This window comes from Xyrauchen texanus, chromosome 4, assembly GCF_025860055.1.
Source record: "Xyrauchen texanus isolate HMW12.3.18 chromosome 4, RBS_HiC_50CHRs, whole genome shotgun sequence".
Classification (NCBI taxonomy): domain Eukaryota; kingdom Metazoa; phylum Chordata; class Actinopteri; order Cypriniformes; family Catostomidae; genus Xyrauchen; species Xyrauchen texanus.
The window spans coordinates 40,721,733-40,748,372 of NC_068279.1; the positions used below are offsets into that span (position 1 = coordinate 40,721,733).

The 26,640-nt window shown below is 39.8% G+C and overlaps 1 protein-coding gene across 3 annotated transcripts in view; it reads left to right on the forward strand.

The window, feature by feature from the left end:
- LOC127643320 (cytospin-B-like) overlaps positions 1–26,640 on the forward strand; it is a 188,685-nt gene that overhangs the window by 159,620 nt on the left and 2,425 nt on the right. For all 3 annotated transcript variants that reach the window (XM_052126016.1, XM_052126017.1, XM_052126018.1), the window contains 2 exons: positions 13,310–13,426; positions 14,062–14,121. In XM_052126016.1, the coding sequence (XP_051981976.1) occupies positions 13,310–13,426; positions 14,062–14,121 (177 nt within the window). The remainder of the gene's footprint in view (positions 1–13,309; positions 13,427–14,061; positions 14,122–26,640) is intronic.

A 26,640-nucleotide genomic window follows, 5' to 3' on the forward strand; every position in this document is an offset into this window, starting at 1 on the left:
GGGTTCTAAATACAAGTATTATTTAATTTGTTTACACAATTCATAATCACATTTAATAAAACTACACAATGATCACAAGACTTTATAGATATTACAGTTACATTTTTTTGTTCATGTATGATTTTCTGTAAAGCTGCTTTGAAACGATGTGTGTTGTGAAAAGTGCTGTATAAAAAAAAAAAAAGACTTGACTTGAATTGAACGGAACGCTTCATGAATCATCATAGCAACAACAATATGGAGCATTGCGGCTTTCCCCATGGGAGCGAACACTTGGGGAGACACACACACACCAGTCGTGTGGCAGTGGACTCAACGCGCTGAGAGTGTTTCAAACAGCTAGACAGAGCGCAGCTAAATGGAATTGAATGCAGCGTCTTCAAAACGTCAACTTAACGCATTTTAAAAACGTGATTGTTATGGCATGTCCTGTTAAGCCAACTATTATTTGAAAAATAGACGGTCCAGACAGTCACTAAGAAAACTGGTGCACGCTTACTAAGATTACTACTGTAACCTGAAAGAAGAACAGATGCGTTGTTCACATTCTTTTATTGAGTTGGGCAGCAAATCTTCACATAATTACAAAATATGATGCATTATATTTTGATTATGCAATCTTTTGTACATTTTGTTACTTTTAATTTTATATAGCTGTTATTTTAGAACAGCCTTTAAATGTCTGACAATTGTCTTTGACTGCCCAACTCAATTAATGAATAGACGATACACTAGAACAACAAGATGCAATACAGCAGCCAAAGACAATTGTCAGACATGTTATTATATATACAGATATGTAAATGTCATTGCCTCTCGACTAATTGACGAGTACTTGAGTAATTAGTCCTAATACTCAAGTAGTCAAAATGAACAAAATGCCCATCCCTAGTAGTCACTGATTGTGAATGGATGGTACTGTATGAGATATGCTGTCTGAAGCTAATGTTTAAAGGAAAGTTCTGGGTCCAATACAAGTTCATCTCTATTGTCAGCATATGTGGCATGCTGTTGAAAATAATTTACACTTTCCCCATAGTTTGTAAAAACAAGCAAAAATTGCATTTACAGTTATGCACTTACAGGACATTGGAAGTTTATGAGGCAGTGCACTATTTAAACAGCATTTTCCTAATTATTTTTTAATTATAATGCATGGAGCATTTATGAACTCATATTGATTGAGGAATCATTTTTGTGAAAAAGTAGTTACAAGTTGGTCTGTTCTCACCCAAAACTGTTTGCATCGCTTCAGAAAGCATGGATTAAACCACTGGAGTTTTAAGGATTACCTTTATGCTGCCTTTATGTGATTTCTGGAGCTTGAAAGTTTGGACCCCATTGACTTGCATCGTATGGATATTTTCACATCTCTCAATCAAAATACTGTTTCTTTATTTGTATTCTACAGAAAAAGAAAGTCATATGAGTTTGAGATGACATAAGAGCGAGTAAATGATGAGAGAATTATCATTTTTAGGTGAATTAATCCTTCAACATTATTCCCAGCATTAATTCCCTCTAAAACATTTTCCCACTGTACACCCTTTTTAAACTTTCTTTGAAGTACTTTACTTAGGTCAGCTCCTTGTTGTTAGAAAAAGCCTAACAAAAAGACCAAGGGCCCAAGAGCTGTTTGTTCAGGATGGAGACAATGAGAAATGAAAACAGGGGGTCAGCCGGCCCCTTTAAACAAAGGAATCAGCTGGGCCTGCACTCCGCCACCCTCCATCCGCCTCTCCGCATCTTTCTCATTCTCTCAGACAAACATAAACAGCACTGCTGGGGGCTTGGCCTGTCCAAGAGTGGTTGCTTCAGAGATGAAGAATGGCTTTAGGATATGGTAATAGCTGTGGTCTAATACTCCAGGAATAGGGGAAGAGTTCAAGGGAAATGGGGGCCATCTTCCTCAATTACTCTATCTTGCACACCCACACTCTTCCATCTGCACATGGTACAAGTCATCATAGGATAGATATTCTTGGAAACAAGCACCAGATGTTTTCCTTACAGCATTGCATTGTCAGATCATTCACTTTGATCCAGAAATACCAGACCAAACAATGCCTGAAAACACTGGACTTCCTCACACGCTGCTTTTTCTCAGAGCTAGATTTTTACATTTTGAAGAAGAAACTTGCTATTACAATGCTGCTAATTCCTGCTTGAGTGTTGTTGTGGGTTGTTACAAGGGTGTTGTTGTGCGATTGCGAATGTGCTCTGAGTTGTTACCATTGTTAGGTGGTTGCAAGGGTGATTAGTTCCAAAGTCCCAACCCCGAAGTCTTTATAATACTCTGGCCCTTAAATATGCCTCGGCCTGACTTTCAATGTTATGGCTAAAGTATATAGAATTTTTTCACATGCTGCTACTTCTCGTGCACAGTGTGCATGGCATAAATTAATTCCGGCACAGTCCACGCAGACTGTTTGCATGCAGCCCAATTTTTCTAGATACATGGAAAATGTCTGCAACTTTTCATCTGTGTATGTGCCTTGTACTAAAAGATTATTACACAGAAGTTGTAGCACGCATGCGTCGAACATGTCCACACAAGCTCCTGGTCAAATAGAGTACTGTATATTCAACTGTATGCAAGATGTAATGGCATGCGGGAAAAACAAGCTAGCTTATGTTCACCCGTTTTACAGCTCTTTCCTTTGAAATTGTTAAGTGGTAAATTTTAATACTTAAGGTCAGGGATTTGCTGAAATCCCTTACTCTAAGTATGTGCAATATTAATAGTGTGCAACAATTTGATGCTAAAATCGCCACACTCAGATAAAAATAAGCCATCCAAAGAGCCCTCTATCTTCCATGAGTCAGTCAGGATTTACCCAACGTGTACCTCTTTTGCTCACCTCTTCATAACCCAGTTGAGGTCTCAGAGTGGTTACTGCTGAGGTGGGCACTTTGTGGTGTCTGGAAAGGTCAGACAGACAGTGGTTGACTATTTTAGGAGCTCTGACCCCACCAATTCTTATTTATTTGTGTGTCTCTGTTTAGCTCTCTGATTTAGCTCTTACCACAGCTTTCTCCACCACCTGTATTTATTGTCCTTTTCCAGCCTAGTGCCATGTAAATGAAGGCAGAACATGGATGCAGCTAAGCTGAAAAAGCTTTGGCAATATAAATATGGATGACTTATTTTCTTCTTTAGTTGAGCATAAAAGGCGATGTTAGGCAGTATAATCATTCTCCTCCTTTCCAGTGCAAGTGAATGGACACTGTTGAGCACCAACCAAAAAGCACTAAGAAAGTGGTATATAGGGCTTTTATGCTATATTTCGAGTCTTCTGAAGCTACATGATATGTTCAACCTGGTCTCTTAGAATAACGTTACTATACCAATATTCTTTGCAAAATGATTTTTACATGGCTCGTTGTAATTATCATAGAGTTTTTCTGGTGAAATAAACACTAGGCACTACAACAATAATTACTTTTTATTTGCTTTCACACTAATCACGAGAAAAACAGCAGATTATCAGTTCTTAAAAAGTTTCTTTAATTTTCACTCTGTTCCTCACACAATGCTATCTTATGACATTTTTACAACAGTTTTACTACAGTGCATGACTGTAGTGATGCATTTTTATGCATTACATACCAAACTACATTTACAAGCTTATTCAAGTTTATGACAACTCTTGGGAAGATTTATGCTAATGTAGGTGTGACATATTGATAGGATATTGGTCTTGGTAGACTAGATCTGCAAACTGCTGCTGCTGCAGAACAAGTACAGAGACTCAACATACACATACATACAGAGTTAGCATGTGAACATGCTGGTGCTGCACAATTAGACAAAACGCATCGTGCATGTATAACATGCTGTTGCACAAACAGACATTACAAATAATCCCCCAACAAAGGATTATTTAACTAGTCACTTAGACTAACTATGTGTGGATTTATTTAATCTAATATCCTTAGATAGCGATGTGTACCAGCCAGAGTTGGCTAAAGCTTACCTGAAGATTTGCTTATATGTGTCATAGCCAAAAGCAGACCTTGCCATGCAATTTGATCGAAGGAAATCACTAGCGAACCACCTGAGCAAAAAGCATTTTTTAGACAAAAACACGCTGAGAAACACTGCAGAGAAACCATCTTATCTGCAAATCTGAGCCATTTAAATGTTAGACAAAGACAGTGACGCAAGTTGATTGGCTATCTGAAGTCAAAGGACCAGTCAGCTTACAACATGTGAGCCATTTGGTTTAACATGTGAATGAGCAGATTGGCTAACAGCTCAGCTTACGCCACACAGAGTTTCATGGCTGAACTTTGGTCAATTGCACATTAGCTCAGATAGAGCGTATAGATAGAACCATTGAGCATTGCACTTGCTACGCGAAGGACAATAAAACAAGTCCATCAGAGGATGTGAGTTGACACGTAACCAACATTTTCATAGAAGTACCACAAACTGACGTGGTTGCTCCAGCAATTGCATTTTTCATCTCACATTTCCTTTTATGACTGTTTTGTTTAGGTTTAAGGTTTAGGGCAGGGAGGTTGTTTTTGTTGATTTAATACTCAATAGAGCATTCATCTTAAAACCTCATCTATTTGGGAAACATTTAACTTGCTTTTAGCATGCCACACAGTGGACATTTCACCTCTGAACTGCCATGATACATGTAATGAACCACGTAATATCATTTTGTTGAAATGTCACCACAGTTACGTAAGTTTCATAAGATCAGGCAGGATAGCGTTGAGTGACAAACAAATTATTTTAGCTCTCCACCACATCTCTATTGCATTTGTGTTTGCGTACATTTAAATGAGATGCATCAAAAGGAGGACTAGTCGAAAGTGACTATTGTCATAGAAGCACCACAAACTGATGTAGTTGCTCCAGCAAATTTTCATCTCACGTTTCCTTTTTATGATTATACCATGTATCCAGTGGTGGCCCATGCAATTTAAGTCTAGGCCTTCAGTGCGCTTCATGCCGTTAAGAAAACACAGTTTCACAATCATATGTTTTGTGGAAACTAATAATACCAATTGACATTTTAAAAACATGTCTACACATGAAAGACAGAGCCAAGGAGGTCTAATACCAAGAAAAAGCTCTCTAATAATATCTGCGATTTGTTTCGGCAGGGTACATGGATACTTTTCAAAACTTGATCCGGCACTGAATGCTCAAGCAGCCAAAGTTTCTCTTTGAAAATTCCTGATGTTGCTATAACAATGCAAAAAGCACTTACCAATTTACTTGAAGTGAAAATCAGACCTCCTTTCCTGTTTAATTAATCAATCACACGATCATGCAGAACAACTCAGGTCAGCAATGAAGTTTCAGAACATCTCTTTCTCAACGGTAATACCAGCAGTGATGACAGCCGTCTCGTCAGCAAGATCTTGCGCTCTTTGTTTTCAAATTAGGTACATCACATAAAGCGTGATTGTGTCACTCTGGACTGGGACATATCCTAAAGACCACACCCAGAAAGAACAAATCAATCAATCTGATTGGCTGATGAATCTGACAATCTGACTTTAGATGCTGTAAAGTTATTAATGGAAAGGAATAGGCAAGAACTGGCGTGACAATATAAATAATATTTTAATTTAAAACTTAAACCAAAAGACACAAACACACAAAGGTGTCGGACAGCTGCCCGTAAACGCTCTCTCTCTCTCTCTCTCTCTCTCTCTCTCTCTCTCGCACCACCATCCACAGTCGGCCTTTATCCCTCTCGGAGGCTTGATTAGCCTGATAAGGGAACTGGTGTGTAGAATCACTTACAGTTTTGGGGAATTCTCTGGAAATTCTGAAGGCCTGTTTTTTTTGCTATTCTTTGTAGATGAATTAGGAGTGGAAAGCAATTGAAAGTACATAGGCAAAAAGGTGAAAAATGTATTAGGCATGTTACGCCAGCAGAGAAGGCTTTGCTGGCCCTGAGAAATTGCCATCGCATGTATCATGTGAATGATGCAGAACAGCTGTGGTTGTCACAAGTCTCTTATGAGCCAGATTTGAAAACTAATGCAGAAGTGCGCATGGGATGTGAAAGTTACTGTGGAGGGAAAATTTTTAGCAGATAACTACTAACATTTCAATCTTTACTCAAAGGTAATATATGGTTTCAGAAGATTAGCTAATTTTGTTGTATGGTACTTATTTTGTCCTTTTTGGAGCTTTATAGCCCCTAGTAACTTTGGGCTTTCTTTGTCTGGGTGAACATTCTTCAAAACAGCTCCTTTTGTGTTGCATGAAACTAAGCAAGTCATACATGTTCGGAACGACGTGAGGGTGAGTAAATGATGACAACATTTAAATTTTGGGGTGAACTAAATTTTTAGCTAATAAGATGTACTGTACAGTATTACATCTGTCTTTTAGCCGGCGTCGCCATTTAGTGTGCTTATGCTGAGATATCCACTGTCTGTCTGTCATTCACATGCTGTTGCGTCACTGATTGTCATGGCTTTGATAAATAATGGCTAGCAGTGCTGAAGAGAAAGTGGACCAATCAATGAAAGCCCTTCCACTTAGTGTTGATAGTCCAGCTGCAATGTGTGTTTTTGTGTGTATGTGCGTCTGCTCTCTCTCTCTCAACAGGCAATTAAAGGTGGGACTTTAAAAAGTGTTACATGCAGCAATATTAATAGATGAATAAAAATGATTTGTTTTGATGTTTAAATCGCCTTGCCCTTATGTTCTCTAAGGGCTCTGAGTGACCCCGAGGCACTTTTAATATCTAAAAAAAAAAAAAAAGAGAGAGAGAGAGAAACAAAACACTTGGAAGGATCCGGTGTATATTTAATGTTATGAGAACTGACTATTAACCGAATTTCAACTTCCTCCATGATAAATATTATGTTACTTCTGTTTAGGGTTGGAGAGTCCACAGACATAAAGTAGTGTGACACTTTACAATAAGGTTGTTTTCTGTAACATTAATTAATGTAGCTGTTACAATTAAATAACAATGAGCAATACTTTTAAAGCATTTATTAATCTTGGTTATTGTTAATTTATTTTTACATTAAAAGATTTTTAATGATATTTAAGATTAATAACTACTGCAAAAAGTCATTGTCCGTTGTTAGTTCATGATACCTAATGCATTAACGAATGTTAAGGGATACATTGTAAAGTGTTACCTAAAACATGAATAAATGTGTAGTATAAGCTGCCTCTCAGCTTATTTATGTCTCAGCTAAACAGTGATACACATAGAGATAAACTCCATATGTCTATTTGGATCTGTGTGTTTTTGACCCCAAATAGAAACAATTTTGGTGAGTCACATTTTTGAAAAGACATCTACTTAGTCAAACATTAGAGTGTTAAAGTTTCAGAAATATCTGGCATGTAGCTTTGACTATGATGAGAAACATATTACAAGAATATGAAGGGACAATATGTTCATATCTAACTAATTACCAGTGTTGAGTTTAATGCATTACTAAATAATATTAAAATTATTCATTTTTTCAGTAATTTAATTACAGTTACTTCTGATGTAATTGCATTAAATACTTAATAGACTACAGAACAATTCTTTATAAAACAATAGCGAATTTAAAATCTACATTTAATGTCTAATGTTAAAATATATGTTTTCTAATTTGACACTTAAGTAATGCAATTACTTTTCAGACAGAGTAATTAGTACAATAATATAATTACACTGTAGAAGATGTAATTTGTAGTAAGTAATTAATTACTTTTTGAGAGTAACTTACCCAACAATGTTATTTACTTTTGTTATTTTTTACACATACTGTACTGTACAGCATTGGGGTCTCTGGGATCTTTAACATAAAAACAGTCAACATGAGGGCTAAATGTGTTAATTGTCTTTGAATCTATGACTCAAAACCATAAGCTTCCAATTACACTGTCTTAGACTTGTATTTATAGAGGAAGTGACATTTTCCATGTACCAGGCAATTTAGCCTCACCAATACAAACTAGCATGAGTAAGCTCGGCTTTCTTTTTCTACTGCAGTAGCTGAAAATATGTCTGGCTTGTTTCCCAGTTTAAATGTAAGTAGTTCGACAGTACGGTTTAAACTGATGGAAAACTACCAGCTTTTATTGTCTCTGCCTCTCTCATCCACTCTCTGTCTCACTCTTTTGAAGAGAGCAAGGGTGATTTCCTGTAACTGGTTGCTGTGTTTGCTTTGTGAAGCCGAGTCCCAGCGTATTGATGGAGACTAGTGTTTTCATAACTTTTAAATCCCTTCTCTCGCTCTTTTTCTCTTTTGAGATTTTGACATTATCCACCAAACCCGCCTCCCCGACCCCCCTGCGCACTCACACTAACCAGGATGTAACTCTGTGCGCCTCTGCCTCACTCCCTGCATTCCTGCTCCGCACACACACAAAGACCCGTGTTGGCCTCTTATGCCTGTGTAGAGATGTGTAAAGTAGTGAGTGTTTATTTGACTGTGTATGTGTGTATTATCATGGTGTTGGGCCACCTGTATGAGACAGAGCAAGCATTTGAGGAATGTCAGTTTACATGATTGTGCAGGTTCATCTCGGTGAGATAGGAGAGAAAGGAAAATATTAGAGAATAAGTGGTAGAGCAGAATGCTAAAAGAAGCCATTTTTGGCTTGATATAAATAGATTTGATGATACTTTGTCATTTAAGAAATCCATAAATTAATGATATTAACTGTTATAATTATTTTAGATTAAATAATATTGTCTTTGTCATGAGTAGTTTTTTCAACCAAAAACTAAAAATTCTGTCATCATTTACAGTATGACTTTTCTTTGTACATGAAATACCTGTACAAAAGGTGGTGGAATACAAAAGACACATCATGTGATTATTATTTGATGAATTCCATAAACACCCCCTTAAATAAAACAAATTTTACCGCCTGCTTTCATTTGGCGGTTATAGCATGTTGTCAATTGCACCCGGCAACTATTGTGAATTATGTATTTTGAATAATGAGCCTAATTTCTGTAGAAAGGAGATGTTTACACGCAAAGGAATGACTTAATTTAAATGCTCAAGACACACCACAAACTAGATTGAATGTGGTTGGTGAATAAGACACCAAAATACAACATGCTAAAGTGGTGCAACTGCTTGATGAATTAATTCCACAATGACCTGTCAGCACTTTTCCATACAATGAAGGCAGACAGTGACCACAAGCTCCACATTATTACATGCTGTACTTCTGTAGCCATACGATAGCTTTGTGTGAGGGACAGACTATAACAGTTCCAGAAGTAAAAATCCAATTCATTTTTTTCATATACAAATGAATGCATAGACTAGCATATCATCGGAATATGCTAGACTATGAACTAGACTACCCATGATCCTGCAGAGAAAGATTAACCAGTCAAAGGAACACGGCAGACAAATCACATCAAACGAGCACTGTAGCAACCGCCCTATTTCATGACACAATATTAATGTTGCAACCAAGTCTGTCTCCCTATCAAACTATCTATATATATTTGAATATATATAGATATTTTGCAATAAAATGTTAATATATTATTACTATACTTATAATCAACCATTTAAATAAATTGTTTTAGATTTTCCCATTGTTTTGAATTTGATTATGTGGATTTGTATTTCATTACATCATGAAAGATTTTTTGGCTTCAAATTAAATTTTGTAATGTTGTGATTCAAATCGAAGCTGGTTGGTTTGCTTCATGGCTTAGAAATGTTTAATGGTGGATTTTATTAAATCCCTATGGGGGAAAAAACATTTTTATGGGAAAATACATCCAGGACCAAGAAGGCCTTAAAAGTGGTTGGGTATGTTGTGCTCTATTGAAGTCGTTGTTCACTGAAAATCTTCACCTCCAACATATCACAAAAATCTCATTTGTGCTTCAGATTCCGTGACTCGAGATGTTTTGTGCCAGGTTTGATTGTCAGTGGTGTCAAAAGCCATTCATTCTCATGACCGATTTTGATGTAATGCATTTTAATGTTTTTAATTGAATTCAATGACATTTGAGATTGTGGTGGAGAGAAAGATTTATTCCTCCATATAAGAAGTCCATATTATTTTCACATTAATTTATGCATTGTTTCTACATACTTATGTTTTCTTTACCTCTGCATGCTCCAAACTGATACCATGCAAAGGCAAGACATTTTAGGTTGGACACTGTGTAAATAAGAGAAGGTCTGCATGCTGAAAATGTCCTAGAAAAGAGTCTTTTATTAGCAGCTGGGGATTTGAAAACAAACTTTTTGGCCAAAAGCCTCCCTCACTGTCAGGTTGGACACTGTGAACACACCTGATAAGAAGTGTCAAGACATGTCCACCCAGCCAGTGTGTAGTCACAGATGGTGGGATTCTTTGCATGGTTCAGTCCTCTCTGTGGGTGTCGTTCGATGACCTTCAGACCTACTGGTGGAATGGCTAATGAACTTTTCTTTCTCTCTTAAACTCAGCCCCAATGGCCCATCTATGGATGAAGCTTGTTTTCGTGGTCTCCTTTCAAATCTAACATCTGATTCTAAATCAAAAGATGTTTTTGAAGTGTTGGGACTCTGAGGGCCCAGTAGGGGTTGATGAGGGCTGAGCCCAAGAGGGCCGCCATTGGCCGTTTGCCCCGTTCCCAAAGTCAGACCATTTGCAGACATGCTCTCACAAAGAAGAATGGCTGCACTTGGGACATACAGTACAGGAAGTGACAGGAAGTCCGGTAGAGGACAATAAGATAGCAGTCTGGAGTGTGTGAGGTCCATCTCAACATGTTCATTGCTGTAAAAACAATTCTCTTCCTTGTCTGTCTTTCATATTCTCTCACACACTATCCATCTTAAATATATGTGGTGCTGCATTATGGTTAGAAGTGAGCCCTTAAACCACTGTTTCTCCCCACTACATTCATCTTCAGAAGCCACTTAAAGACCCATGAATAGATTTGATGACTGTAAGGCTGTTTACTCAGGCAGAAAAAAATAAATCAGATCTTTCTCACTCAAATCTGTTTTTTGTAATCTGAACAGGACAAAAACACATCAGAATTATACAAGCCTGATCCAAACCACATTTGTAGGTGGTTTGGAATCCGATTAAAATAAGATTTTTGTGAATGCATCTTAGTCTGCACGGTCAGATTGGCCAGGTTATTTTCAGAATTCACTGGTGGTTTCCCAAGTGATTTTGAAAGGAAAACAATTATGATGGCCATGCTGTTAGGACCATTACAAACTGAATTTTCAATAAAACAATGACTTAAAAAGTGAGTTAAGATTGAATGTTGTATTACAATTTTCAGCTCTCCGACAGTGGAAGGTAAAGTCTATGAGGGGAACAGGTCATAGGGATGATAACTTCTGAATGGAATGCTCTCATATGTTATTTATATGTTACAGGGCAGCCAAAGCAGAGCAGACCCCTTTTAAAATAATACAGACATTGGGTTTACCCACCCAAAGAGATGCACTAAGGTGCAGTAACACACTGGGTGCAAGCCTCCACAATGCAATAATTTATTGAAAGTTTCACGCGAATACGGGACGCTTCAACACTTTAAGACAGGACAGGGGTTCCCTTCAAGCATCTTGCCGTCCACCCCTTTTATGTTTCAATATGGGAAACAAACACAAAGCTTTCAAAATGTTTCACAGTCTGCTAAAATACAGGACAATATGTGTCGGCCAAAATCCGGGGCATCCCGTCTAAAACATGACAGTTGTCCAGCCTAGCAGCAACAAACATTGCGTATGCCACCTCTGCCGGTTTTTAAGCCATTGTCTGTGACGAATGTGTTAATATTTGGTTACTACTCTAATGAAAAACATAAACAATGGCAAAATATCCAATGCTAAAGTCTCATGCTCCATGAACATAAGCAAGTTTTAATTGTTTCTACGACAACTAATGTGGACGTGTTAGCAAAAGCAACTACCCTATCTGTCAACATATAACCTGCAGTTTGAACAGTCAGTCCAAAAAAATCTGATTTGTTTTTGTGGGGTATAAACAAAGCCTAATTTAATTTTCTGTGCATATTGAAACAGGAAGTTGGGGCATTACATACTGAATACATTGACATTCTAGACAGCATTTTATTGAATTAATATTTGTATATGCTCCTGCAAACAAGATGACGTTTTTCATCAGTAAATTTTTGCTCCATTTTTCCGGAAGAGAAAGACTGTAAATGTTATGCGCACATAAAGTTTATTGCTGAAAGTTCATTTTGTCAACTAGCATATACAGTAGCTCATATGGTAAAAAGCTAACAGACAAAGATTAATGTCCATATACTGTTTAAGCCTTTGTTCTGAAAAAGATTTTTAGCAATTTGAACTTTCCTGCATACATGCAATATTCCAAATAGGAAAAAAAGGCATGCCTGCACAATAATTTAATCAACTCAGTAATTGTCATTTGCAAAATAATGTAGGTAATGAACAGCCTGATCTAATGAAAATTACATGACGTGGCAACTTTTTTGCAAAATTATATTAAGTGGTTCATTACACGTATCGCTGCAGTTCCGTTTTGAAATGTCAACTTGTGTGGCGCTACCTCCCTACCTTAAAGTTTAAACCTAAACCTAACCGATAGTTTCATAAAAAGCAAATATGAGATGAAAAACACAATTGCTGAAGCAACCACTTAATTTTATGGTTCATCAATATCTACTCACGTGCACTTCAGGAATCAGTTCAACACTCTCTCAGGTAGCAATATGTGAGGATAAGATTTCATGAACTTATTTACTTGTTGCCATTTTACTTGTGATTTGTGTGAAAATGAATACAAGTTATTGTTGTTTTTGCACCTCTAGATTTTATTTCTCTAGCAAACTGCCATGATTCATACAATCAATCCAATAATTTTGCAGCAATGTAGGTATTGTAATATGATTCTATATGACTAAGTTTGTCATTAAACTCCACTTACATTGCTTTCTCTCATTAGTAGATTGATTTGTTCAATGTGTAAAAAACAATCTCTCTTCTCCTCACTCCAAAAAATGTGTTTCTTTTCAAACATGCTTGTGTATCATAGCAAACATTTACTTTTGTTTGGACATGTGCAGATAGAAATGAACAGAGGATATTCCGAATACAATACTTACTTGACACAGAATTTCGATTGATACAGACATGCCACCTTTCTTATTCTGATTTATGGAAACCAGAATATTGATTTAATAAGTTTATGGCAATTGAGTTAATGCATTTACGTAAAGCATATGTAATCAAAATATTACCAAATTACGATATTTATCAGTATATTCATGTCCATGTAATGAGGATGCCCATTTTTATTTCATGGGTTCTTGAAACGTTTCTCTATCTATCTCTCTTCTTGTAGAATATAGATGTGACAAACTTCAGCAGCAGTTGGAGCGATGGCCTGGCATTCTGTGCTCTGCTACACACCTACCTGCCTGCACACATCCCTTACCAGGAGCTCATAAGCCAAGAAAAGGTGCTGCTCTCAAAATAATAAACAGACTTCAGCAGCAGTTAGTTAAGTGTGAGTGTGTCTCAGGCTTGATCTGTCGATCTTTGATGGACATTTAGCGATCAAACATAGTGTGTTAACAGTCAAGGCTTCAAATCTCATGACCTGTCCGATGTAATTAATTACTGGCTTCTTTGAATTAGTGTTGACAGAATACATAAACAGATGGCACACAGAGAGATGTAGACACAAAGTACATAACAAATAAACTGTCACTCTGCCTTCTCTGTGTGTTTATTTAATCATGCACACATGCACGCACACACATATACACACGCAAAGAGCCGTGGTCTTCTGAGCTGTGTGACAAATTGAAGCCATGAGTATAATAGTGATTGCAGGAAGAGATGGGACATTATGCTTTTGAATTATTCACAAAGTCTCTTTCAGTGTGTTGTGAATATTAAGGCTACTGAAAGGCCTCATGTGGTAGCTTCATCATGCTGTTGAGTGCTCTTGAGATTTGCTGGAGAATTTAGCAACTTTTTGCTTGAAAAACAGGCACTTGACACCTGTTTTTCACTTCTGTAAATAATATATCTGATGGCCAACATTGGTCAGCTGGTCAATGCAAAGATGTTTTTTTCTCTTCCCTAAAGGGGCGAAATCTTACGCTGGCTTTCCAAGCAGCCGAAAGCATTGGCATCAAGCCCTCTCTGGTGAGTGCACAGTCGCAATCACATATTAATTTTATTTCATAATTATCGATGCATGCAAATGTAATCATCATGTTTATCAGTCATAGTTAGGATTAGGAATTTTGACAAACTCCTAACTAATAGTTAAAAGTATTAACTATTAAACTGTGCATAATGGATCCTTTCTAAGCAAATTTATTCAATATTTTGTCATTAATCTAAGTTTTACTCTAAAATGGCATTTAAATTTAGACAACAAAAAAAAAATATATTTTAGCTGATGGTAATGTACAAAATGGCAAAAACTTGTCAGACCAAACTTCAATCAAATATTAACAAAGTGAATATACTGAAGTTTTAGCTACTTTTTAGAAGTTACTGTATTCTGAATTCTTCATGCTTTTGGGGACTGTTATTAATTTTTCGTGTTTTAGCCAGTTTATGATATTGCATTGTGTGTGTAGCTTTACAGAAACACATGTTTTGCAGAGTGCAAATTACCCCACCATAATTGGGGGGTACTGCTCCTTCCAGCCAGGTTTCTTAAGCAACCAAATTGGTCCGGTTGCTAGGGAGGGTACAGCCACACGGGGTAATCTCCTCGTGGTCACGATTAGTGGTTCTCACTCTTTTTGGGGCGAGTGGTAAATTGTGCATGGATCGCGGAGAATACCATGAGCCTCCACATGCTGTGAGTCTCCGTGGTGTCATGCGCCTCACGGATTGAGGTGAGTAGCCTCGCCACCATGAGGACCTACTAAGTAGTGGGAACTGGGTATTCCAAATTGGTAGAAAAAGGGATAAAAAAAAAGTTATATAATAGGTGTGGGTGAGAGACAGATCAACATTTAAGTCCTTTTTTTACTATAAATCTCCACTTTCACTTTTTTCTTCTTTTGTTTTTGGCGATTCAAATTCTTCATGCATAACGCCACCTACTGGCCAGGGAGGATATTTATAGTAAAAAGCAACTGCAATATTGATCTGTTTCTCACGTACACCTTTCATATCGTATGGATTACTATTATTCTACCTTTTTTGCTTTATTGAGCTTCAACTTTTTGGTACCAATTCATTTGCATTGTATGGACCTACAGAGCTGTGCATGTACATGACTTTCTTCTGTTGAGCTCAAATGAAGATTTTCCTTCAAAGTGAGTGAGTAAATGATGTGAGAATTGTAATTTTTGGGTGAACTATTCCTTTAAGGACATTTATATTTGCTCAGTCAACACATGGACGTTATTCTTTACATGTTCTGTTTTAATATGGACAATGACCGAGGGTCTTATTCACGGTAACATTGTTATGAGTTTACCTCAATATGCCAGCCCTTACATTCCAACTGTTTTGTTATGTGCGCTTTGAGCATAAAAAAGGTCAAGAGAAATTTTTATTGAGTGGAAACATACCTGAAGAGAGAAAACCACAACATAGTTCTCCACAATCAGATGATGCAAGCAGAAATATGGGCGATGACTCGTTTTGTTGTTGGGTGAGCAAAGTAAACTGTTGTTGTTTCCAGTAAGATGTGTCACTAAAGGTTAAAAGCAGGGCATGTCAACAAGGCCAACGTGTAACCATATGTAGTCAATACATTTTATAGTGGTTTATAGTGAAACCGGTAATCGTCCCATCCCTACAGGTAAGTAGCCGGTAATTCAATGACGTGACATGAGCTATGAAAGAACAAAACACGTTAATAAATGAAGGTTGTAAAATCAACAAGCTAGACGTCAGCTAGCAACTTACAATTATCCATGCACGTCAGCAGCAAACCGTTCTCTATCTCCATTGCTTCTAGCCGCCACGGTGGTTAAAAATGGTACGGTCCACAATAGGGGTGTCTGAAATCGCTTTACATTAAAATGTTCCTACAGTGAAAATAGGAGTTGACTTATATTGTAACCGTAAATATATTTTTTCACAATATCAGAAAAATTATCTGACCCCCCCAAAACTGATATTTCTGTCCCTTTGGGGGTCAGAAACATCATAGTTGGAATTACAGGGGGTACTGGGGTATACCCCCCAGTACCCCCTGTAATTCGAACTATGATGTTTTGTATTCTGACACACTGACTGAGTTCAAAATCACTTGTTCATTCACTTCATTGTCTGTGCAGATGTAAGTTGTAATATTACATATTCTGTATGTTGTGGTTATAGTGAAATCTCATGTATACTGTAAATAGGATGCATTTGAGTGAGGTAATTAACCCGTTTGTAAAGCAGTTAATTTTAACAGTGTTCAGCTCTTTCTAATTATACTGGGAAATCCCCAACATACTTGATTATATGAATAATTCTATGTTTCATCTTCTATAAACAGACGTTTCTCTTGATGTTTCATCTTCAGTTTGTGCACTGTTAATATCTTGCATAATTATTATTTTTCTTGTCATATTTTTCATCATCAGTGTGTTTTAATTAAAATCGTTTAATTATCGTCATGATATCGTCTTCGTTATCATGGACATAATCAAAACATAAAGTGATTTTTCATAAGTAATTTTGTGAACAATATTGCCAACGGTGCTGGCAGACAAAAATGTCAGACTTACATTGAAGAAGGAGCCCCAATCGGATCTAGGGGTCAGAATATGATCATATCGTGATGGCGAGTTTATAATGGACAAGCACCTTTTTCATTTTCATCAGAAAATGTAAAATTTACACTAATCACCAATAAACCATTTTGTAGGATACAGATCAGTAAGCAAGATTCCTCTCATCTAAATTTTAAGAAATAAAAAAAACAAGCTTCAGGGAATGAATAGAAACATTTCCCTGAGTTAATACATCAATTACAGCAAACAGGCAGCAGTACCTAGAGAGGCTTTCGGCCTTGCATGTGAGCGATTTGCACATCTTGAAACATTGCTATGTGTGTATGGACCAGAGTAGCACATATAAATACACATAGTTCACATTTGCATTGTAACTGTTAGACAGCTCACATGCAAATTACACTCTGTCAACAGGTTTTAGAGTAGGAAGTGAGTTTACTGTCAGTTGTCTTTCCCAACTATGTGCAACAGTTCAAGCTGACCCCAAGCTGAATTCTTTCTGCAAATCTCAGTTATCACTCTGACCTGTGTCTCTGCTGTCTCTCTAACATCTAAATTAAGCATTATAATGGTAAGATTAACCAGGAAGTTGGAGTACAGTTGTCCTGCAATTAAAGGTGCTGTAAGTGATTTCAGTTTTGTTAACTTTAACCAGACAACTGTCTCTCTAAACCCCCACCCTCCAGAGCAGTTCTGACAAAAAAAATCGTGTGGGCCAGTCGCCAGATTTTTTTCTTCTTCTGTTTTTCAAAGCGCAGGGCTCTCTCAAAGACAGGTGTGATTTCTCTAGAAACCTCAATCAGTGATATCTGTCAGGTAGTAGCATGATTTTATAATCACTTAAAGCACCTTTAAGGTATTAGTGAGTCAAGGTGTAACATAGGTTCTCAGTTGGGTTAAAAATTGTGAATATACTGTACAGTAGCAATGATTTTAATGATCTTTTTATTTGTATATTAAGTTTCCAGCAGTAGAGCAGTTTCCCCTCCTTGTGTCAACACTTGCGAAGTATAAGAGCATTACACCCTGTCTACGCCAGATGCAAGCAGCATGTTGCATCGCATCAAAAGCAAATAGATCCCATTATTATCAATGACACTGTCTATACTAGAAGCATTCATTGCATTGTGTCGCGTAGCACCGGTAGTAAACGGATGCCCCGTTTTTTTTTGCTGACGCACCACAGAGCTACTCCAGTCACTTTATTATCTCATCCATCTGTAATAAAATTACACTACTAGATATCATATGTTTGCATCTTTTTGTTATGAATTTTGTTTGTTACACGTTTAAATAACTGCTACATTAAAGCCAGCTCGTGAAGTTTCTGGTCTCTGATCTACTAATTTAAAGTTGAGTTTCTATCTACATTTATACTCATTTTTAGCAACATTATCACAACAATAGTAATTAAGCCAGTAATTACCAGTGGATGTGTGTTGAAAATAAAGTAGTATACTTATTTTCCCATTGAATCCATTGCTGAAGTCTACATGAGCTCACAACTGATTGGTCCGTGCTATCTGCAAATCATTTTAGAATATTCACTTCAAAGCATCCAGTGTAGACAGACTCAAGTAATTGCAGCACGTTGCATTAAGGGATGCACATGGTGTAGACCAGTGTTTCCCAACCACTGTGCCGCAGCACACTAGTGTGCCTTGAAAGATTGTCAAGTGTGCCATGGAAAATTATAATATAAAATACAAGGTCCCGGCCATTTCAGCGGGTAGTTCAGTGTTGTGGCAGGAGGGACACAATGTCGCATTCCCTCCATCAGGGAACGGAAGTTACGAAAATAACCAGGACACTAGGGGTCCCTATACAAAACGCCACAACTTGCTGAACTGTGTTACGTGGACTGGCGGTGTGAGACGGGCAGACCCTTGTGTGCCTCGAAGCCAGTGCACCCGGCCATCAAGTAACCTCCCCCAACGCTCTTACGAGCACCGTATGGTCCCCTGCACCTTGGGTACAAGTCGACTGACCAAAAATGGGGACCAGCTGCCCCAGCCATGGCCTCTTCTCTTTTTTTCTCACCAAAAGAAATAAAAATCATTCCACTGGGGGCCATTTAGCCATATAACTCTCAAGGGGAGGACACCACGAAGACCACACCCTGCCCTAAGGTGAGGAAATTGTGTGGAAATACATCACATAGTCTTACCGAGTCTTGTCGGCAGTGTCACATGTGAGGAAGCCCCCATGGTAGGTCCTAAACAGAGGGGGAAAGAGCTCTACAAACACCAGCAACCAGGGGGCAGAGGGGTCTCTGCTCAAGGAAGACATGGGTTTACCAACAGAGAAACAGTCTCGCGGGAGATACATCATACAGGGTTACATACGGGCAACCAGCGCATGTGGAGCACCTACCCCAGTAGCACATCTGTGTCAAGGGGAACCTCAGTCAGGGCATACCAGAGCGGGCAGTGGGAGGATTCCTGGTAAGTGAACAGGTCTACCTGCGCTTGACTGAACCGACTTCAAATCAGCTGGACCACCTGGGGGTGGAGTCTCCACTCTCTACTGAGCGTGACCTCCCATGACAGCACATCCGCCATGCTGTTGAGTTCACCCAGGATTTGAGTGTCTCGCAACAACTTGAGCCACTGCTGACTGTTGAGGAGGAGACGGTGGGCGAGTTGCGACATGTGATGAGAGTGCACGCCACCTTGGCGGTTGATGTACGTTACCATTGCCGGGTTGTCTGTCCAGACCAACATGTCCTTGCCCTGGATCAACGGCCAAAGCCTGCGCAGGGTGAGCAATACTGCCAGCAACTCAAATAAGTTGATGTGCCAATGCAGTCGTGGGCCAGTCCAGGAACCAACGGCTGCATGCCCATTCCACATGGCTCCCCAGCCCGACTTGGAGGCATCTTTTGTGACAACAATTTGCCTGGAGACCTGCTCTATGGGAACCCCTGACCGTAGAAATGCCAGGTCCATCCAAGGGCTGAACAGACAGCGGCAGACCGACGTGAAAAGCATGCGATGAGCAGTGTGACCACCACCAAGGACACATATGCCCCAGGAGCCTCTGAAATTTTTTCAGTGGGATCGCTGTTCTCTGCCTGAATGCCTTCAGACAGTTACATTTACATTTATTCATTTGGCAGACGCTTTTGTAGAAAGCGACTTACAAAGCCTCTTTGTTTTGGTACGACAAGGCGACGTTCCTTAGCCGACCGCAGGCTGGTGGGAACGTAGCTCTGCATAAATGTTTTTAGGTATGCTGGAGCAGACCCAGTGACTGTTTTGTAAGCCAGCATCAGGGCCTTGCATTTAGTACATGCATGAACCGGCAGCCAGTGGAGAGAGACAAAGAGTGGTGTAACGTGCTCTCTTAGGTTCATTAAAGACCAGACATGCTGCTGCATTCTGGATCATTTGGAGAGGCCTAATAGCACATGCAGGAAGGCCTGCAATGAGAGAGTTACAGTAGTCCAGTCTAGTTATAACAAGTGACTGAACGAGCAGTTGGGTGGCATGTACAGAGAGGAAAGGTCTTATCTTCCTGATATTGTAGAGTGTAAATCTACATGATATTGCCGTCTTTGAGATGTGGTCTGTGAAATTTAGCTCATCATCAATGGTTACCCCTCGATTTCTGACTGCTTTGGAAGGCAAACTGTAGTTGGACCCAGTTGCATGGTGATGTTGTGTTCAACAGCAGGGTTGGCTGGAAAGACAAGGAGTTCGGTCTTGGCTGGGTTGAGTTGCATGTGGTATTCCTTCATCCAGGCTGAGATGTCTGCCAGACAGGCAGCGATTCGAGTGGTCACTGTGGTGTCGTTGGGCTGGAAAGACAAGTAGAGTTGCACACGCAACTCAGCATAGCAGTGCAACTCAGTGTAGCATTGGTAAGAGAAACCATGTGACTGGATGATGGGTCCTAATGACGTTGTGTATATGGAGAAGAGAAGTGGCCCAAGCACTGATCCCTGAGGTACCCCAGTAAGTAACTGATGTGGCTTGGATACATCCCCTCTCCAGGCTACCTCAAAGGACCTTTATGAGAGATAGGAGTTGAACCAGCCAATCACAGTTCCAGTGATGCCCAGTTTAGAGACTGTGGAGAGTAGAATCTGATGGTTGACTGTGTCAAAGGCAGCAGAAAGGTCCAGCAGATGATCTGGATTCAGCTTTCGCCTGTCTCAGCGACTCCGTGACAGACAGCAGGGCAGTCTCAGTGGAGTGTCCACTTTTGAAGCCTGACTGATTGTCATCCAGCAGCTTGTTCTGTGAGAGATAGGCAGAGATCTGATTGAAAACTGCCCTTTCAAGCATTTTTGCCATGAATGGGATGAGAGAGACTGGTCTGTAGTGTTCTATCTGTGTGAGATTAAGTGCAGGTTTTTTCAGCAGTGGGGTTACTCGAGCCTGCTCAGCATCAGTTCAGCATCGACTGCACATGCTCACTCGTGAAGCACACCATCATAGAGACTGAGTGTAACTCCATGCCGAGAAAAGAGATGCTCTAAACTGGGGAGAGCTTGCTCTTTTCCCAGTTGATCCGAAGCCCCAGCCGGCTAAGGTGCCTGAGCACCAGATCCCTGTGTGCACAAAACAAATCCAGAGAGTGAGCTAGAATCAGCCAGTCGTTGAGATAGTGGAGGATGCGGACACCCACTTTCCTTAGCGGGGTAAAGGCTACCTCTGCGACCTTTGTGAAGACACGATGTAGCAGGGACAGACTGAAGGGGAGGACCTTGTACTGGTATGCCGGGCCCTCCAAAGCAAACCAAAGGAAGGGCCTTTGTCGAGGTAAAACCGAGATGTGGAGGTATGCATCTTTCAGGTCTATCACCGCAAACCAATCTTGATGCCGGACACTGACTAAAATGCGTTTTTGGATCAGCATCATGAACAGGAGACTGTGCAAGACTCGGTTTAATACTCGCAGGTCCAAGATTGGCCGCAACCCACTGCCTTTCTTTGGTATGATGAAGTAGGGGCTGTAAAACCCCTTGTTCATCTCGACTGGAGGGACAGGCTCTATTGCAACTTTCCGTAGACGGGATGCAATCCCCGTTCGCAAGGCAGCGGCATTTTCGCTCTTAACCGAGATTCTCCTCACGGCCCTCCACTGGGGGATGGTGTGGTCTCCTTTCAAGCTCCAGATCTGTCTCCCTGGGTCACAGACTCAGGGGTGCTTCAAAGCTTTTCTTGGATACTTAGCTGCGGGGCATGAGACGGGTGGCGTCTGCTTCCACGGCAGAGCCAGTGTTGCCGCTGCAGAGGGGATGCATTTGGCGGCGAGCAGACGGGGTGTGGGATCTTGAACCATGCCTGGGCAGGATGTGCTGGATAGCCTCCATCTGCTTCTTAACCGTCGAGAACTGCTGGGCAAAGTCCTCGACGGTGTCACAGAATAGGCAAACCTGGGAGATGGGGCATCAAGGAATTGTACCTTGTCAGCCTCATTCATCTAACCAGGTTTAGTCAAAGGTGGCATACCTGAACCTCCAGGATGGACATCACCTGCCCGAGTGTGTACCAGGACCTTCGTTACCAGGAGGGCCGAGTGCAGCATCTGCATCTATCCCTGGTCAGGACTACCCTCGTGGAGTTCTTTCAGTGCCTTGGCTTGGTGCACCTGCAGGAGAGCTATGGCGCGTGGGGGGCAGATTGGGCCTGTCCAGCGGCACTGTAGGCCTTAGCCTCCAGTGACGACGTAAGCCTACAGGCCCTGTACGAGAGCCTCGGATGGTTCCATCAGATGGCGCATTTGCAGGCACATGTGCACCGCAACTGCCTTATCCATCTGGGGAATCGAAGAGTATCCCCTGGCAGCCCCACCGTCGAGGGTAGTGAGAGTGGAGGAGCCCATGAATCGGGTTCAGGCAGTGAAAGGTGCCCGCCATGATCTCGTGAGCTCATCATGCACCTCCAGGAAGAAAGGAACTGGGGTGCAGCTTGGCCGTGAGCAGTGCTCTGGGCCCAAGAACCAATTGTCGAGCCACAAGGATTCAGGGGGGAGTGGAGGGTTCTACACCAGCCAGACGCTTACAGCCGCCCGGGCAAGCATGGCCCCAGCTCTGCGCCAGCCTGTGACTGGGCGAGTCCTCGGCGTCAGACTAGAGCCCGCACTCCAGTGCTCCGATCAAGAGCTCATCCTCTTCAACGAGGAAACTCGCCATGAGACGAGCCAGCGGTCTCATCCCAGAACTCGAGGTCCTCGGCAAAGAAGCTCCCACTGAGGTCCCCAAATCGCCCCCAGTGCTAACCGCCGCAGCCTCATACCCGTAGGTAGAAGGACCGAGGCTGGGGTTGCCACTGGGGTGGCTTTTCCTCTGATGAAGGTAAGCTGTGGCCGCAGCATTGTCATGGTCATGTTCTCGCAATGATGGCATGACCCATCCATGAAAGATGTCTCTGCTTGGACAGCGCCCAAGCAAGTGAGACAGCGATTGTGGCCGTCAGAAGCGGAGAGACAGCGACCACAACCAGGAATTATACACAGATGGAAAGGCATCTTTAAAAAGACAGTGCCACTCTTTTAGTATTAAAATATACTCTTTATTAGAAAAATATTTTTTTTAATGTAATGTTTAATGTTTCATGCAACTAAATAAACAAAACCTTGCCTGGTCAATATTTACTTGTCAAGTGCAATTCAGACAGAAACTAAAAGAAGGAAAGACATATTTTTATTTATTTTATTTTATTTTTATTAAAATTTAACGAAAGTACATTTTAATTTTGTGCGATCTACCAGCATTGCCTTTGCAATCGACATATTGGGCACCCCTGGGTTAGGGGATAGAATCTATAGTTCATACAGTATAAAAATCATTATGTCTATGGAGAGTCCTCATAAGGATAGCCGCACCAACATTTGTGTGTGTTTGGTTTGCATCAGTTATTGAAAGCAGCTCTTTAGACATTGGTAAAAGCAACAGTGGTTGAAATGCTCATACTGGTCGATTAGTTTTGATGCCCATTTTTGTTCTGCTTAGTGCAGAATTTTGAATGATCACAATGCCTCTGTTAGTTCTTCTGTGTTCTGTTCGGTTTTGTTCCCTTCCATTGTGCTTCAAACTATATTTGTTTACTATTTGTGAATAATGGCGCTATACATGTTGATGATTTCATTGCAAATATCCTCACTCATGTACAGTGCTGTTCAAATGTCCATAAATTTGATATAATGTTTTCTTCCATAACAAATTACATCATCAGCTTCACAAGTTTTTGAGAAAAGTTTTATCGAAAACATCATGAAGTTCTGTTTTTTTAATGACTCAATCATTAAATGTATCAATGTATTCCAGTAGGTGAAGATCCATGTTATCCCAGCATAATTTAAGAATGTTTACATGCACACCAATATGCTGATAACAACCAAATACCAGCTCATTCAAAAGAATCCCTCAATGCATGGAAATGCATTTACATGAGACATTAAATCATCAGGTTGTTCTCTACTTTTGACATAAAAATGGAAACAGACGTGTGCACACTGAAAAATCTGTTTAGAACAGTGTGTGTAAACGGAATCGTTTACATGCTAAAACCGCCGTTCTTAACAGATTTTCCATTTTGCAAGTGAACGCACACTACTTTTGGTCAGTGTTGGGTAAGTTACTCCAAAAAAGTTATTAATTACTATTACTAACTATATCTATATTGTAATTAGATTAATGTACTAATTACTCTGTCTGAAAAGTAATTAAATTATTCATTACTAATTACTTTTCTAAAACCCATATCAACTTTGATCAGATGGACAATAAAGGGATAGACATTTAAATTTATGCATTTGGCAGACGCTTTTATCCAAAGCGACTTACAGTGCACTTATTAGGGACAATCCACCCGGAGCAACCTGGAGTTAAGTGCCTTGATCAAGGACACAATGGTGGTGGCTGTGGGGATCGAACCAGTGACCTTCTGATTAACAGTTATGTGCTTTAGCCCACTACGCCACCACCAATCTATTCTTTTAATTCTTTCAAATAAATCAAATAACATCAAATAAATTATTCTTGAACTATAACTTAAAATCAATCACTCTCTTTATAATTTATTCTCCAAGCAAGTATATTTTTTACAAAAGGCAATATTTAATTTAAGCATCGTAAGCAACAGTTGTAACAGTATAGTCACTCTAAACAGTTTTAAAAAGGCACAGCGGCCCTTTGGTGTTTATCAATTCTAAGAACTCAGAGAATGGTCCTGGTTCTTAAGAAGCCCAGTGTTGCCAAGCTACCTTGGAAGAATGAACTCTGAAGGACAGTAGGACACAGAATGCATCTAGCATCATCTTTTTAATGGAAATGTCAAAATTTTATGGAAATGAGGCTGTGGGCGATGGACTTACAGTCTCTTAAATGAGCTGTAATGTAATTTAAAGTGTGGATCATTCTGCGGACAAAACATTGATAAAATATCTGTCCAAGAACATTCAGTATACAAAGAACTCCAGACAACATGAGTTGTGGAAAATCAGATGTGATCTATGAGCTTTATACTATTAATGCCATTGAAGAGATGGTAAGTCACAGCCTCGATGTCATTACCATTAAAAATCTAAGATGGGGCTAGCGTGAACAAGGTCAAGCTTTGAGATATGCTGCGATTTTTCTGTTGCGCAATTAACCTTCACAGCACATTTGAATCCAGTGAGAGAGCTATTGGCATTATCACACCAGTGACAGTATTAATATCATCACACCAGTAAGGTTTTGCAGCAGTAGTGACATGTTAAAAGAATAAAGTCTGTAAACACTCGTTTTCTCCATGTGTATATTACTATATTAAAATGATGCCCCCAAAAAACTCTAAATGTTGACGGAGTATAACGGCTCTCACGAGCCATCAGACTTTCGTGAGCTTACAGCAGGAAACTCTTGAGTAAAAAAAACTAAATGATAAATGTCCTTCGTCTGCCACCATAGTACTGTGTTCTTGCCCACAAGTCACCTTTGTATAATGGGCATCTGATGCATCCTCGAAATCAAGGATACATCCGGGTAATTTAATCTTGCGTAAAATGCATGGATTGACTGTCTCAGACGTGGAGGCAACTGAGAGTGCAAAATCTTAAATGTTTCCCATTAATTTTATGCCATAACAATATCTTTTTTTATGCTTAAATTCAATTGGGATGTTGGGACAGCACTGTGTAGTTCTTAACAGAGGTTGTGCTGATCCTGTAATGACTGTTTAAGCTTATTACATCTCTTGTTTTGTAATAAAACACTTTTTGTGAGCCACTGTCTGATTAATTACTGACGTGGCTGTGTTCGATTAATGTTTATATGACTTCCCTGCAAAAGTGTACAAAATATTCAAACTTGACACATCACTTACAAGGTTATTTTTGTCCCTTTCAGCCACCGTGCCTTACCCACAGACACAACAAACAAATGCAAAGGGGATTAAAGCATTGGATCCATGTTTGAACATCTGTGTGTGTTTAAATTGAATAAACGATGGTATTAAGATGAGCAAAATATTCTGGCATGCCTTTCTCCTGTTGTCATGTTTCCAAATGGTTCAGTGCCGTCATGGGATGTTTAGAGAGTGGGTTATGGAAGACTCTGTATCCTCTGGCTGAAAGCTCTGCTGGTCAGCAAAATGTTGTGAATAATAAAAGAGCGAACAAGAGAAAGAGCAGAGTATGGGAACGTGTTACACACCGATATAACTGCTTCTTGGTATTAAAAACAAGAGTGGTGAGAAAGAAAATCTGAGTTGGAGGAAAAACAGGAGAATTGCACCCACTGGGGCAAGTTTAAAATGACCTGTAAATGTTTAATGATTCTTCCTACTCGCCCGCAGATACAATGGCAGGAAAATGCCACATTGCACTAGATGATTTCGACACAAGGAAGAAATAGTGACTTGAATATAAAGGCAGATAGTAATAACTTTACTAAGCTGAAGTGGCTTTTTTAACTGCAATGGCATGTTTGAATAAATTCTTATTTGAGTTGTGTAACCATTTGATCCAAGTGAACTGT